This window comes from Lagenorhynchus albirostris, chromosome 11 (assembly GCF_949774975.1).
Source record: "Lagenorhynchus albirostris chromosome 11, mLagAlb1.1, whole genome shotgun sequence".
In the NCBI taxonomy this organism is placed as follows: Eukaryota; Metazoa; Chordata; class Mammalia; order Artiodactyla; family Delphinidae; genus Lagenorhynchus; species Lagenorhynchus albirostris.
Window position 1 is genome coordinate 51,901,670 of NC_083105.1, and position 16,723 is coordinate 51,918,392.

At 39.9% G+C, this 16,723-nt stretch overlaps 1 protein-coding gene across 3 annotated transcripts in view; it reads left to right on the forward strand.

The window, feature by feature from the left end:
- The first annotated feature begins 4,535 nt into the window (after positions 1-4,535).
- The window catches only part of GNS (glucosamine (N-acetyl)-6-sulfatase), a 51,901-nt gene continuing 39,713 nt past the window's right edge, over positions 4,536-16,723 (forward strand). For 2 of the 3 annotated variants that reach the window (XR_009543400.1, XM_060165567.1), the window contains exons 1-2: positions 4,536-4,874; positions 15,187-15,246. Coding sequence is in view for 2 of the 3 variants with exons in the window: in XM_060165567.1 (XP_060021550.1) it covers positions 4,680-4,874; positions 15,187-15,246 (255 nt within the window). In the remaining variant the exon portion in view is untranslated. Of the gene's footprint in view, positions 4,875-8,480; positions 8,549-15,186; positions 15,247-16,723 lie in introns of those variants that run through there. The other variant, XM_060165568.1, reaches the window with a different exon arrangement.

Consider the following 16,723-nt stretch of genomic DNA (forward strand, 5'->3'; position numbering starts at 1 on the left):
CTCTACTGAAGTGCCAAGTCCCTGAATTTTTATAGGGTCTCTCTCCTACCCTCTGGAGCACGTGTCATATGAAAGATTCCAGCATGTTAGATACCTCTCGTTCATCCTGCCTGATCAGCATGATGTCATCAATGTAATGGATGGATATGATGTTCTGCAGGATGTCCAGATCTGTTTAAACTCTATTACGACATATGGTTATAATAGGTGTTTTAACACACTGATCTGCTAATTCCTTCATCTCGTCATTTATTATCTGTTTTTGCTGCCTGGTTTTTCTTTTGGTTATGGGTCACATTTTCCTGTTTGGGGGCCTGTGTAGTAATTTTTTTAAAAAATAAATTTATTTATTTATTTATTTTTGGCTGCGTTGAGTCGTCGTTGCTGCACCCGGGCTTTCTCTAGTTGCAGAGAGCGGGGGCTCTTTGTTGTGGTGCACTGGCTTCTCATTGCGGTGGCTTCTCTTGTTGTAGAGCATGGGCTCTAGGCTCATGGGCTTCAGTAGTTGTGGCGCACGGGCTTAGTTGCTCCGCAGCATGTGGGATCTTCCCAGACCAGGGCTCGAACCCGTGTCCCCTGCATTGGCAGGCGGATTCTCAACCACTGTGCCACCAGGGAAGCCCAGTAATTTTTTTTTAATTGGATCCAGGCCATTGTAAATTTCATGTTGTCCAGTATCTAGATTTTGTAGTCTTCCCTTAAAGAGTATGGGGCCTTATTTTGGCAGTTAAATTTCTAGCAGATCAGCTTGACACTTTGAGACTTGTATTTAAACTTTGTCATTGTAGGCATACAGTACTTTTCACGCATGATAGTTTAGCTCTACTACAAAAGTATAACCTTTCTGGGTTCTCTACTGAATGCTCCCTGTGATCAAGAAAGACTCCCTTCTGGCTAGTTGGATCTCAAACATTTCCAGCTCCTCTGGGAATTATTATATATCCTTGGTCATTCATTGCATTATCTTATGGTGCCTTCACACTAGGCATGTGCATCTTTGTGTTCAACAATGTCTCCCAAAGATATCTACCCAGATTTATGAAGCTTTGCACCTACATAGCCTCCTCTTTGGAACATTGCCCCACAAGTTCCAGCTACTTCAGCCCCCCTTAACTGTAATCTTTCTCTCTTCAACTCAGTTTTGTTCTGCATGGGACCTTTTTTCTGGCTCCCTGGTTCAGGATGTGCCTCCAGGTAGAAAACTGGGGCAACTGTTTGTTTCCCTTCACACGTACTCTTTAAGGGCAGACTAAGAGGAAGAGACAAATTGCAAATAAAAGTAATAAATAGGCTCTTGAATCATTTGATAATTTGTAAAGAGAAGTGAATCATACAAATTCATTTAAAAATATTTAAATTTTTTTCTGATTTGACCTCAAACTGACATCAGTGAAATTCATATAAACTCATAATATGTGATTACAATGAGTGCACTGATGACTAAATTAGTGCCTTCAATTCAAGGAATATCTAAGATTAGTAACTGTGCAAGATAATTTGAAATGCCCATCTAAAAATATTTGATAGAGCTCCTGAAATTTCACACATGCACACACACACACACACAAATAATGAACTACAAGGATGAAAAAATTTTTTCTGAGCTATTAATAATAAAAAAACAAATACTGATCAACCATGCTAGAGAAAAAGTAAATTATCTTCATATTCTCTCTATAGAAAATATTACAAACCATGGTCATATGAAGAGCCGATTAAAGAGTACATAGCCATAAAATTTGGGAAAAAAGTTTGGAGAGGCATGCCTGACAGTTTATTAATAAAAATATTTTGTTATTTTTACATTTTGCATTATTTGTAATATTTCTCAACTTTTAATAGTTTATAATATTGTGATTTCTTTTCTCAGTCTAAATAAATATACACTTTTCTATCTAGTTTTGTATTTATAATTGCTATTCTTTTTCTTAAGGAGCCCCCAAAATCGTATATAAGCTTCAGGCCACACAAAATCTGGATTTGCCACTGTTATCATCTCTCCACCTAACTGATCTACCTTCATCCATTCCTGTCCTCTTCTAGTCTGTACACCGTGCCACAGCCAAAAGGATCTTATAAAAATTCATGTATGATTATATTTCTCCTCTACTCTTCCAGCGATTTCCCATTAGCCTTAGGATAAAGACCAAAATCCTTAACATAGGGTCTGGGCCCTGCCTACTTATCCCCTTCCTTCTCTCTCTCAGCTGCAATCATGGTGGCTTCTTTTAGTTATTTGAATGCACCTCCTCAGGACTTTTGCACATGCTGTACTCTGTGCCTAGGAGACATTCTACCACCCACCTATTCCATTAACAAATTATCTCCTTTAAACTTCAGACTGTCATTCAAGGTTATTTCCTCAGGGTATCTTAGACTAGATCAGCCCCCTACGCCCTTAAATGTTCATCACACTCTTTGCTTTTCCTTCATAGTATGTCTCCCTATTTGTAATTATACACTTCTGCCATTATTAGGTTGTATATTTCTCTGCCACTAGATTGCAAATTCCATGAAAGAGGGACCGTGTCTCCTCAGCCCTAGCCTAGCATCTGGAACAAAGTTGGTACCTAATTATACAATCTCTGGCCCCAAATAATTTACAATCTAGTTTTGAAACAGAAACAGTGAGAAAATTTAACAATCTGGAGCATCAGTGCAGATGGAATAGATTATTTTTGTGTGCAGAAAGTCCTACTGGAAGTCTTGAAATCTGAATACATGGGGGTTGGTTATTCCATCAGTGTGCAAAATTAGCCTAGCCTGAGGCTGTAACATAGTACACTGGCCATCTGGGAAGTGCTCTGACCAGATTCCCAGCACAATCCTTTTTTGCAGTAGAAATCTACTTCATTCTTATTTTTCACTGTGCTTTTTTTTTCTTATAATTTTTATTGGAGTATAGTTGATTTGAAGTGTTGTGTTAGTTTCTGCTGTACAGCAAAGTGAATCAGTTATACATACATTAATACATATATCCACTCTTTTTTAGATTCTTTTCCCATATAGGTCATTAAAGAGTATTGAAAAGAGTTCCCTGTGCTATACAGTAGGTCCTTACCAATTTTCTATTTTATATATTCTACTTCATTTTTTAAAATTCCCTTGTCTTCTGTAGACTTACTTTTTAAAAAGTAATAAAACTAAGGATGTTTCCTTTTGCATAAGCCTGAGAGTTGTGTGTATGACATTCCCAAGCACTTCCATAGTTATTTTTACCTTATACTACAGTGCTTTCACCGATTTGAAGACTTCCAGTTGGAGGGTTCAGCTTAGAGAAAATACACCTTATTTGTTAGGAACCAGGAGGTACAGCCTGTTGTTCTCAGTTGGGAATAAGGCTTGGTGGTTCACCTTGCCAGGGATATTTCCTTTGTTATTGTTACATTCACCAGTTTCTTTTATTTTTTAGACTCCACATATAAGTGATATCATACAGTATTTATCTTTCTCTGTCTGACTTATTTCACTAAGCATAATACCCTCCAAGGCCAGCGATACTTCTGTTTTCCTAGACTTGGGCAGAGGGGCAGGGTAGAGCTGTTCTACAGCTATCACAAAAATATTTGGAGCCCTAGTGTCATGGAATTTTTATCCCTAAACATTACTTAATAACTTGGTTGGGTGACCATGTCGCAGTGTTTTGGTTTTTGTTCAATGTGCACATCCTTCAACATCATCTAAAAGGTCTTTCAAAAAGTCACCAATTTTTAACAATCCGCCTGCCAATGCAGGGGACACAGGTTCACGCCCTGGTCCAGGAAGATCCCACATTCCGCGGAGCAACTAAGCGTGCGTGCTACAACTACTGAAGCCTGCACTCCTAGAGCCCGTGCTCCGCAACAAGAGAAGCCACCGCAATGAGAAGCCCGCGCACTGCAACGAAGAGTAGCCCCCACTCGCTGAAACTAGAGAAAGCCACTGAGCAGCAACGAAGACCCAACGCAGCCAAAAATAAATAAATAAAATTTTTTTAAAAAAAATCACCAATTTAATATTAGAGTAAATATTCCAAAATTCATCAAGGAATATTAGGCTGTCAGAATATCCCTAAATCGTTTGTTTGAAACCACGATATCAGCTGAGGAACAGCATAACCAGGCTTGGACTTAAACTGAGTTGTAGGGAAAATTAAAAGCGATTAAATATAAGGGCACTCAATAAGTGTTGTTGACTCGGGGATTAAATAGGTTACGGCCCAGACTTTGCCCACCAGCTGATCTTACTATCTCGTAGGCACATTCCTCCTTTCTCTTAACTGCTTCCTATTGGCTGATTCCCTTCCCCTCTTATCTGATCGTCCCCCCTCCCATTTTAATCCCTGAACAAAGGGGTCCTACCAAAACCCAACCCCTGCCTGAGTCGGGAGCAAGCTCGGGTGCTGCTCCCCCATGGCTTTTTCCCCCCTTTCCGCCCACTTCCGGGTTTCCCTCCCTGCTGCTGTCTCCCCTCTTCCTTTCGGTCCGGAGCCCGCCCCTCCACCCGTCACGTGACCGCACGGCGTGCTCCGCCTCCCGCCCCCGGTTCACGTGATCGCGCCCGGTAGAAAACGCCCGACCACAGACGCCGGCCTTCACAGTGCAGTCTTTTTTTTCCAGCTGCTCGTGGCTTTCTCGCTCTCTAGCCTTCTGCACGTCTTTCCCGTCCGCCCGGGGTCCCCCCCCGGAGCCCTGTCCGCCATGCGGCTCCTGCCTCTAGCCCTGGGTGTGCCCCAGCGGGGCAGCCCTCGCCACCTGCCCTACTGCAGCTCAGCGCCGCTGCTGCTGCTGCTGCTGGGAGGCTGCCTGGGGGTCTCCGGGGCGGCGGCGGGCTCTCGGAGGCCCAATGTGGTGCTGCTTCTCGCCGACGACCAGGACGAAGTGCTCGGCGGCATGGTAACTCTTCTTTCTGTTTCTGTCCCGCCCCTCCATCTCCCGGGCTGACTCCCTGATTTCTGGCCCTCGTTCCCCATTTCTAACTAGCTGCTTCGACCCTGGGTAGGTTTGCTTTTGCCGCGCCAGGCCCTTTGCGCAGGCTTATGGAGCTGCGGGACTCTATTTCCTCTTTCCTCCGAGTCTCACCTGGGTCCACACAGAGCTTCTAGTCTGGACCTTACTGCTGAGGAGTTTGCTTCATGTCTCAAGACAAACATGTGGACGCCTGTTAGGGATGGGATGAACCAATGAGGAGCAGGTGCTGGCTAAGAGCACGCCAGCCTTGATTGTTTGTCTTTCAGGTTAGAGGACAAATCCAGCCCCTCTTTGAGGAGCCTAGGCCACTTCTGCCTTTGACCCTGTGTGCAGTGTCTGTGCCTGATATTTATAAAATAAGTGCTGATACGAACTATTCTGGTAGGTAGGTTGTAGAACTCTTCAGGGTGTGCTTTGCCTCACAAGAATCAAGAAAATTCAATTAGCCTAATTGGACACCTGGCTGATGCATTAGATACTGTCAGCGTTCCGTTTTATATCAGGTGGGTGGTGGGTGGTGTTCTGAGACTTAATTCTTTCCCAGAGTGAATTTTGCTTCTGGATCTTAGAATTCTCGAATTTGTGACCTTCAAGAACGTCTACCCAACCCCCTACTCACGGAGGCCTAGAAAGTGGCTTGCCCCAGGCTCATGAGTAGTTGTGGCAGTCCAGACAAAATCCTGACTAGGGCTCTCATCCTGGGTATGGCATTACTCCTACCTTTTTAAAAACAAGTACTTTATTGCTTTCTTCCTTTCAGTTCCCTTTTTGCTTTCAGCTAAATGCTATGAAAGCACTTTTGGCACGAGGTTCCTAACTTTTACTGTGTGGGAACACCCTAGCTGAGTGTCTTTCAAACTGCTGATTTCAACCCATAAGTGAGTTGTGAAATCAGTTTAGTGAGTAGCTACCAGCATTTTTATTTCCCTGTGGAATAGAGTAGAATAGAAAATGTCTGTGTGATACATGAGGTCAAGGTAAGCGTATCCATATATAGATATGTCTTAGTTGTGCATTAAAATGTATTTCTTCTTCAGGGCTGTGTTCAATGGCGTGAGAGTCTTTTCTAAATGATGTTTAAGATGCTTGCGTTTTGACTCCCTGCTGGTTCCTGCCACGTGTACCTCATTGCCTTTTAGTTTCTACCCAGCCCCACTGACAATGAAGAGTGTTGACTTAATGGCCTTCCTGGATTTTACTTTGTTTTTTCCACCATTCCAACTGCTACACTTATCCTCCACACAAAACTCCTTTTTAAAACAGATTTTTGTGTGTGCTTTTGAAGTGTTTTGTCCAGAAAAAGCAAGCCATCTCTATCAAAACTTAATAATGATTTAGTGACTTAATTAAAAGACCCAGGGCTTCCCTGGCGGCGCAGTGGTTGGGAGTCCGCCTGCCGATGCAGGGGACTCGGGTTCGTGCCCTGGTCCGGGAAGATCCCACATGCCGCGGAGCGGCTGGGCCCGTGAGCCATGGCCACTGAGCCTGCGCGTCCGGAGCCTGTGTTCCGCAGCGGGAGAGGCCACAACAGTGAGAGGCCCGCGTACCGCAAAAAAAAAAAAAAAAAAAAAAAGAGACCCAGCTTTCACGGCTCTGTTGAAAACAAAATCCATCACTTAAATATAAGGTATTCAGAATTCAGTTTCTTCAGTTCTCGTAGACCACCAGTGTGGTCTGTGTATATTTGAGGTTTCTTCCCTTTAGCCTGTTAATCCTATGTGCTCCTTTAAACCAGTAGCAGATTCTTTTATACGGATGTTTGTGCTGGAGAGAAGAGCCAAAATTAAGTGGAGGGAAAAAGTCAAATTTAATACTCCCAGTTCTCTGGAGAATTCTGTCATCTCCTGTAACCTTTTACAGACTACTCTAAACACCATTAATTGTCAAACAGGACTTGAAGGGGAAGAACTAAGAAATAACAGCATTTGAGAACCTACTTGGAGCTAGTCAGAGTGTGAAGTGTTTTATACAGTGCTTCAGTTATCACAGGAATCCTCTGCTGTAGGTATTGTCCTTATCTTAAAAAATGAGAAACTAAAACTTAGAAGGGGTTGAGTAACTTGGCCAAGGTTCATATAGCTATAATAAGGGGCAAAGCCCGGTGTCTTATAGTGTAAGAGCCCTAAGATTATATGCTTTTTCTCCTATTCTAGAATACTATGGTAATACTGATTTACCAGATGTCATTTCACATACCCACAATCAGCATAGTCACACCATAGATCAGAGATTTCTTCAGGTGACATGGAACTCCTTAATTTTTTTTTTTTTACATCTTTATTGGAGTAAAATTGCTTTACAATGGTGTGTTAGTTTCTGCTTTATAACAAAGTGAATTAGTTATACATATACATATGTTCCCATATCTCTTCCCTCTTGTGTCTCCCTCCCTCCCACCCTCCCTATCCCACCCCTCTAGGTGGTCACAAAGCACGGAGCTGATCTCCCTGTGCCATGTGGCTGCTTCCCACTAGCTATCTATTTTACGTTTGGTAGTGTATATATGTCCATGCCACTCTCTCACTTTGTCACAGCTTACTCTTCCCCCTCCCCATATCCTAAAGTCCATTCTGTAGTAGGTCTGTGTCTTTATTCCTGTCTTACCTCTAGGTTCTTCATGACATTTTTTTTCTTAAATTCCATATATATGTGTTAGCATACAGTATTTGTCTTTCTCTTTCTGACTTACTTCACTCTGTATGACAGACTCTAGGTCCATCCACCTCATTACAAATAGCTCAGTTTCGTTTCTTTTTATGGCTGAGTAATATTCCATTGTATATATGTGCCACATCTTCTTTATCCATTCATCTGTCGATGGACACTTAGGTTGTTTCCATCTCCGGGCTATTGTAAATAGAGCTGCAATGAACATTTTGGTACATGACTCTTTTTGAATTATGGTTTTCTCAGGGTATATGCCCAGTAGTGGGATTGCTGGGTCATATGGTAGTTCTATTCGTAGTTTTCTAAGGAACCTCCATACTGTTCTCCACAGTGGCGGAACTCCTTAATTTACACATAATACTTCGTGTGTATTATTTTCATTTTTATGGAGAGAGGGAGATCTCTGACCCAAAAAAAGATCATGAATTGCTGCCATAGTTGGCAAATAAACAAGTATCAGTCCCCCAGACTAACTCAGGTCAAAGGATTATAGCACTTGTATGATTGTGGTTTGATGTGGAATCTTGCGATCATCTTTGAAGTAGTCTTTTATGTGGTAGCATCATCTTTAACAGTTCATTGTATTTGTTGTAGCTTTCATCTGTGGGACTCCATTTTTAGGTTTTTTTTTTTTTTTTTTGCGGTCCGCGGGCCTCTCACTGCTGTGGCCTCTCCCGTTGCGGAGCACAGGCTCCGGACGCGCAGGCTCAGCGGCCATGGCTCACGGGCCCAGCCGCTCCACGGCATGTGGGATCTTCCCGGACCGGGGCACAAACCCGTATTCCCTGCATCAGCAGGCGGACTCTCAACCACTGCGCCACCAGGGAAGCCTCCATTTTTAGTTTTTGCCCAGGGAACCGTTCATCCATTTCTTGATTTTACTTGAATGTTGTTATGGGGTGATGGACACACTATTCTTCACTGAAGCACAGGTTAGTATTTTTAAAATCATTCTCTAGAAAAACTGACACTTGGTCAAAACCTCAAGGAAGTGAGGGAAGGAGATGTAGGGGAAGAATGAATACATCATGTCTTTGCTTAAGGCAAAGTGATCTTTCATTGTTAAAAGTTAGCCATAGAATTATCCGAATTGTCAAAATTTTATTTCAGAGCAGCTGTATATGGGGCCCAGGAAAGCAGGTGACTCCTTAGGGGTTTTTTTTGCTTCAGATGAGTAAAGTAGCACATTAGTCATATGCAAGTGTAAGATTGTCTGTTTCTTAAGGAATGTAGTTTGGCCTTAACGTGACCAGCCACTATCTTTGCTTAGATATCAAGGATCCACTTTATCATTCAGGTTAGCATGGACGCACACACACGTTTTTTGGTACAGTGCGGTTTCCTGTTTGGGACTTGTTTGATTAAGCACAGAGTATGGTTATCACTTGTACTACCATTAGCATTTTAAAGGTTATGGTTATTAATATACATTTCTTACTTAAACTAAAATCTGAATTCCTGTGCAGCTCTGCATCATCATCTGACTCCTGCCTACCTCTGTGACCTTGTCTTATTACCCCATTCTTCCCTTTACTTACTGTGCTGCTTCTAGCTCGCTGGCCTTTGTTCTGCCCTCACATGTGTTGCTTTCCTTTTCTGGCAGCATATTACTTGTTCACTCAACCTGAAAGCATCTTCTTCTGGGGCTTTGCCTGGCTGACTCATCATGTGACTCAGTACTGAAGTTACATCCTGAAGGAGGCCTTTCCTGACCACCTCTTGAAAGTAGTTTTCCCCTTTGCTGTCATCACCTGCAAGCACATGGTCCTGGTTTATATTACTCTTCACTGCCTGAAATAATTGTTTGTTTACCTGTTGTTTGAGTACAAGGATCATGAGGGCAGGGACCTTCTATCTTTTGTCCACCATTGCCTAGATCAACGCCTGGCACACATTAAGTGTTTAGTAAATGTGTTACAATCACAAAATTTAGTCTTACTATAAATCAGATATTCTTCGGTAGCTTTGCATAAATACCAGACAATTTGACCATCGTTCCCTGTAATCAGCTCACATAGTCCTTTTACTATTTATACTTTGCATTCCTGTTTCCCCTGCCTGTGTACTCACTGTAACTCAGATTCTTCATCAAACCAATGTTTCATTCAGCCCAGTGTTTTTTACTTGAGGATAGCACCCAGTGATGTTTTGTGGGAAATCATGGCTGGTGACATTCCTTCTGAAGGTTAGCAAAGACCTTATGTGTCTCTAGCATCCCCTGGCAACCTATTGTGGATCTACTGAAAATCATCAAAGACCTTTTTTTTTCTTTAAATTTATTTCTTTTATTGAGGTGTAATTGACATAAAACATTATGTTAGTTTCAGGTGTACAACATGGTGATATTTGTATATATTGCAAAATGATCACAGCAATAAATATAGTGAACATTCATCATAATGTATAGTTACAGAATTTGTTTTCTTGTGATGAGAACTTTTAAGATCTACTCTCTTAGCCACTCTCAAACGTGCAATACAATATTATTAGCTGTAGTTGCCATGCTGTGTATGACATCCCCATGACTTCTTTATTTTATAAGTTTTTACCTTTGGACACCCTTCACCCATTTCACTGCACCCACCCTCACCCCTCACTTCCTGTCTCTGGAAACCACTAGTCCAATATCTGTATCTGAACTTGGGTTTTCTTGTTTTTTTAGATTCCACATACAAGTGAGGTTATACAGTATTTGTCTTTCTCTGACTTAATTCACTTAGCATAATGCCCTCAGAATCTACCCATGTTATCAAAATGGCAATATTTCATTCTTTTTTATGACTGAGTAATATTCCATTGTATATATATACCACATCTTCCTTTCCATTAATCCATTGATGGACATTTAGGTTGTTTCCATTGTCTTGGCTATTGTAAATAATGCTACAGTGAACATGGGGGTATATATATCGTCGAGTTACTGTTTTCATTTTCTTCAGATAAATACTCAGAAGTGGATTTGCTGGACCACATGGTAGTTCTATTGTTAAATTTTTGAGTAACCTCCACATGATTTTTCATACTGGCTGAACCAGTTTACATTCCCACCAACAATTGCACAAGGGTTCCCTATTGTCTACATCCTTACCAACACTTTTTATCTCTTGTCTTTTTGATGATAGCCTTTCTAACAGGTGTGAGGTGCTATCTCATTGTGGTTTTGATTTGCATTTCCCTAACAATTAGTGATGTTAAACATCTTTTCATTTACCTGTTGGCCATTTGTATGTCTTTTTTGGAAAAAGGTCTTTTCAGATCCTCTGTCCATTTTTGTTTTGTTTTAAGACTTACTTACTTATTTATTTATGGCTGCGTCCAGTCTTAGTTGCAGCACACGGGACCTTCATTGAGGCATGAGAGATCTTTCGTTGCAGTGCACGGGCTTCTCTAGTTGTAGTGTTTGGGTTTTCTCTTCTCTATTTGTGGTCCACAGGCTCCAGGGCGCATGGGCTTTGTAGTTGTGGTGTGTGTGTGCTCTAGAGTGCATGGGCTCTGTAGTTTGTGGCACGCAGGCTCTCTAGTTGAGGCGCATGAGCTCAGTAGTTGCGGTACTCAGGCTTAGTTGCCCCATGGCATGTGGGATCTTAGCTCCCTGACCAGGGATCAAACCTGCGTCCCCTGCATTATAAGGCAGATTCTTTACCACTGGACCACCAGGGACGTCCCCTCTCCCCATTTTTTAATTGGCTGTTTTTTTGCTATTGTATGAGTTTTTTATATATTTTGCATATTAACCCTTTATCAAATATATGACTTGCAAATATTTTCTCCCATTCAGTATAAGTTGCCTTTTCATTTTGTTAATGGTTTTCTTGGCTCTGCAGAAGCTTTTTATTTATTCTTTAATTGAGCTAGAGTTGATTTACAATGTTGAGTTTCAGGTGTACAGCAAAGTGATTTAGTCATAAATACATATATATTCTTTTTCAGATTCTTTTCCATTATAGGTTATTACAAGATAATTGAGTATAGTTCCTTGTGCTATACAGTAAATCCTTGTTTTTTAATCTGTTTTTATATATATTCCCATACTCCTAATTTATCTCTTCACACACCCCCACTTTGCTAACCATAAGTTTGTTTTCTATGTCTGAGTCTGTTTCTGTTTTGTAAATGAGTTCATTTGTATTTTTTTAGATTCCACATAAAAGTGATACCATATAATATTATATGTCTTTCTCTGTCTGACTTACTTAACTTAGTATGATAATCTTTAGGTCCATCCATGTTGCTGCAAATGGCAAAATTCCATTCTTTTTTATAGCTGAGTAATATTCCACTGTATATATATGTATACCACATCTTTTTTATCTGTTCATCTGTTGATGGACATTTAGGTTGCTTCCATGTCTTGGCTGTTGTAAATAGTGCCGCTGTGTACATTGGGGTGCATGTATCTTTCCAAATTAAGAGTTTTTGTCTTTTCCAGATACAGGCTGAGGAGTGAGATTGCTGGATCATATCATAACTATACTTATAGTTTTTTAAGGAACCTCCATACTGTTTTCTGTAGTGGCTGCACCAATTTACATTCTCATCAACAGTGTAGGAAGGTTCCCTTTTCTCCACACCCTTTCCAGCATTTATTATTTGTAGGCTTTTTGACGATGACCATTCTGACTGGTGTGAGGTAATACAGTAATACCACATTGTAGTTTCGATTTATATTTCTCTAATCATTAATGATGTTGAGCATGTTTTCATGTGCCTGCTGGCCATCTGTATGTCTTCTTTGGAAAAATGTCTAGGTAGGTCTTCTGCCCGTTTTTTGATCGGGTTCTTTGGGTTTTGTTTTGTTTTTGTTTTTTTTTTGATATTGACATACATAAGCTGTTTGTATATTTTGGAAATTAACCCCTTGTTGGTTGCAGCATTTGCAAATATTTTCTCCCAGCCTGTTGTCTTTTTGTTTTGTTTATGGTTTCCTTTGCTGTACAAAGCTTATGAGTTTGATTAGGTCCCATTTGTTTATTTTTGCTTTTATTTCTTTTGCCTTGGGAGACTGATCTAAGCAAATATTGCTACAATTTATGTCAGAGAATGTTTTGCCTGTGTTTTCTTCTAGGAGTTTTATGTTGTCATGTTTTATATTTAAGTCTTTAAGCCATTTTGAGTTTATTTTTGTATATGGTGTGAGAAAATTTTCTAATTTCATTCTTTTACATGAAGCTGTCCAGTTTTGGCAGCACCACTTAGTGAAGAGACTGTCTTTTTTCCATTGTATATTCTTGCCTCCTTTGTTGTAAATTAATTGACCATAAGTGTGTGGGTTTATTTCTGGGCTCTCTGTTCTGTTCCATTGATCTACGTGTTTGTTTTTGTGCCAGTACCATACTGCCCTTTTTTTTTTTTTTTGGCTGCATTGGGTCTTTGTTGCTGTGCACTGGCTTTCTCTAGTTGCATCTTGCAGTGGCTTCTCTTGTTGTGGAGCACAGGCTTGAGACACACAGGCTCAGTAGTTGTGGCTCTCAGGCTCTAGAGTAAAGGCTCCATAGTTGTGGCACATGGGCTTAGTTGCTCCACAGCATGTGGGATCTTCCCGGACCAGGGATTGAACCTGTGTCCCATGCATTGGCAGGCAGATTCTTAACCACTGCACCACCAGGGAAGTCCCACCATACTGCTTTGATTACTGTAGCTTTTAGTATAGTCTGGAGTCAGGGAGCATGATACCTCCAGCTTTGTTCTTCTTTCTCAAGGTTATTCTAGCTATTCAGGGTGCTTTGTGTTTCCATACAAATTTTAAAATTATTTGTTCTAGTACTGTGAAAAATGCCATTGATATTTTGATAGGGATTGCATTGAATGTGCAGATTGCCTTCAGTAGTATGGTCAGTTTAACAATATTAATTCTTCCAATCCATGAACATGGTATATCTTGCCATCTATTTGTGTAATCTCCAATTTCTTTCATCAGTCCCTTATAATTTTCTGAGTACAGGTCTTTTACTTCGTTAGGTAGGTTTATTTCTAGGTATTTTATTCTTTTTGATGTGATTGTAAATGGGATTGTTTCCTTAATTTCTCTTTCTGATAGTTCACGGTTACTGTATAGAAGTGCAACACTATATTAATTTTATTAACATTAACTGTATATCAACTTTGTATCGAGCAACCCTACCAGATTCATTGATGAGCTCTAGTTTTTTGGCGGTGTCTTTAGGATTTTCTATGTATAGTATTACATCATCTGCAGACAGTGATAGTTTTACTTCTTCCTTTGCAATTTGGATTCCTTTTCTTTTTCTTGTCTAATTGCTGTGGCTAGGACTTCCAATGCTACGTTGAATAAAAATGGCAAGAGTGGGCATCCTTGTCTTATTCCTGATTCTAGAGGAAAAACTTTCATTTTTTCACTGTTGAGTAGGATATTAGCTGTGGACTTGTTATATATGGCCTTTATTATGTTGAGGCACATTCCCTCTATATCCACTTTGAGAGTTTTTATCATAAATGGATGTTGAATTTTGTCACATGAGTTTTCAAAATTCCTGAATAAGTTAGAATTCTCTAGCTAATGGATTACTTAGGTTTTCTATCATCTGTATAAAACAGTGGGGATAACTTTTTAACAGTATTGAAAATGACCTTCTTATTAACATGGTTATGTATTTGGGTTATTAGTCTTTAAGAAGTTATTACACAACAAAATACACTTAAAACTGTGTTCAGTATGTTAAAACTGTGTTCAGGAACTTCAGAATCGTTATGAACTGACTCAATACAACTGAAATAAGTTTCTTCACATCATCCTTTCTTGCTGTCTGGAATCTCGATAAAGATCGTTAGTATTTTTTATTGTTATTATTTATATCTAAGTGACCATCTTCATACTTTTTATCCTTGCTGTAGGATTTGAAACTAGTTGTTCTCTCTACTTGTCAGGATGTTAAGTTTTGAGCAAAAGATGAAAAGCAAGAATATAAACGAAATAATTTTCTGACTAGTCTTTTGCTTGACAAGGTTTTCTGTATATGTGTTTGCCGCTTAGTTCAAGTCTTTGCCTGAGGTGGTGGTTGGTCTAGTGCAGAGGCCCATGAGCTTATAGTCAAAAAGTGTGCATCTGGGCTTCACCACCGAGCACCTGATATTTGAGTTAGTGTCGGGGCCTTGTCTGGCTTTCAGAACCTAAGTGTTGTTTTATTTCTGTTTTAAAGGATGGAAGACTCCTTTCATATCATTTTTCATATCCTGCTTCTAAAGATGAATTAATAGAGGTAGATCTGCCCTACCTGTTTGTAAGGCAGCTGGTGACAAATAAGAGAAAGGCACCAAAATTTCATTACATTGAAATCAGCATTGCTAGAATAGTGCCATCAGCTGTGAACTTTCCCTTCCTGCAAGCATTACAACTCCCTGAACTTTTGCACAGGACATAACTGACTGTAACCAAACTTGTTTGGTTCATCTCCAGAAACACATGGGACACTTGGCTGTTCCTTAGTGTCAGATAGAGCTGATCATTGGGGAATAAAAGGTTGAGAGTAAGATACAAAAAAACATGAATTTTGTTCTGTGTGTTTTAGTTTATTGGAAGAAATTGTTCAACAGATAACTGTTTACTTTACAGACACCACTAAAGAAAACCAAGGCTCTCATTGGAGGGATGGGGATGACTTTCTCCAGTGCTGTAAGTTTTGAAGCTGATTTAATTTTGTTACACTTTGTGTTTATGTTCTAAGAAGAAACACTTTCTTTTGGGTCGTCTACTGTAATTTCTGTGGTTTTTTTCTAATTAAATGCCTGATCTGAGGGAAGGAGTCTATTTAATGTAATATAGATTTGTTTAGTTGAAATATCACTTCTTAACAATTGAAGATTAATTACAGGTATTTTGTAAGCCATTCTCATCTACAACTCAGAACTAGAGAAGTTTATTTAAAACTTCACTGTTTGAGGTTTGAAAATGGATTGTAAGAAACGGTTAACATTTGTACTGTGTAAATATAATTCCATGGTAAAAGCTTGCAGGCTACTCTGCAAAACCCAGTTAACCCTGATAGCCAAACCTAACGAAGATAATAGCAGCAAAATGAAAGAAACCCAACAACAACTGTGTGTACATGTGTGTGGACATATATGTAAATACAAATATATGTGTATATGTACACATGTAAACATAAATACAAAGATCCAAAGTAAAATACTGACAAATCAAATTCAGGAACCATGCTCATAACCGAGTCAGTGGTAGCCCAGCTTAATATCAGGAAATCCACTGAACAGCAGCTAGTGTTGGTTAAGAGCAGACTCTGGAACCAGATCACCCTGTTTTGAATGTTGTCTCTGCCTCTCTCCTAGCTGTGTGACCTTGGGCAGCTTATTAACCTTTTTGGCCTTTGGTTTCCCCATTTGTAAATAGGGATACTAAAACCTGTCTCGGAGGTTAAATGGATTGTTACATGTAAAGCAAGCATTTATATCAGTGCCTAACTTAGAGTAAGTACCACTACATAATGGTGGTTATTATATTGTTTACCAGCATATCAGTGGTTAAAAGGAGGAAAATTAGATACTCATCTCAATGGATGCTTGAAAGTCCTCTGAAATGTTGGCATCCTTTCTTGTAACTTATTAAACTGTTACGTCCGTACTATGACGAATATTTCAAACAAATAGCACAACTTACGGTTAAGGTTAAAGTCTCAGAGCACTGCTGTTAGGGAAGAGACAAGGGCCCAATATCTCTCACTTAATGTTCTTCTGAACTGTCTAGTCATTGGCATAAGTCTTGTGGAATTCAGAGTACTTGTGGAATTCAGTACTTGTGGAATAAAAGTACTGGAAAAAGACAAAAATTGTTATTTCCACTTGTCTGGATTTTCTGCCTAGAAAACATAGAGTTGTTGGAAAACTTTTTAAACTAATAGAATTTAGTAAGGTAGAAATGAAAAAATAGAAGTAACTTTCTTCCATATAACTAGTTAGAAAAACATGGGGAAGAGAAGATCCCACTTATACAGCAGGAAAATATAGACTCTAGGAATAGCTGGTGGTGGCCAGTAATGGTTAAGACCTATAAATGTAGTTACAAAATTTTGTGAGTGATAAAGTATTGGGTTGGCCAAAAAGTTCATTACAGATGATGTTACGGAAAAACCCGAACC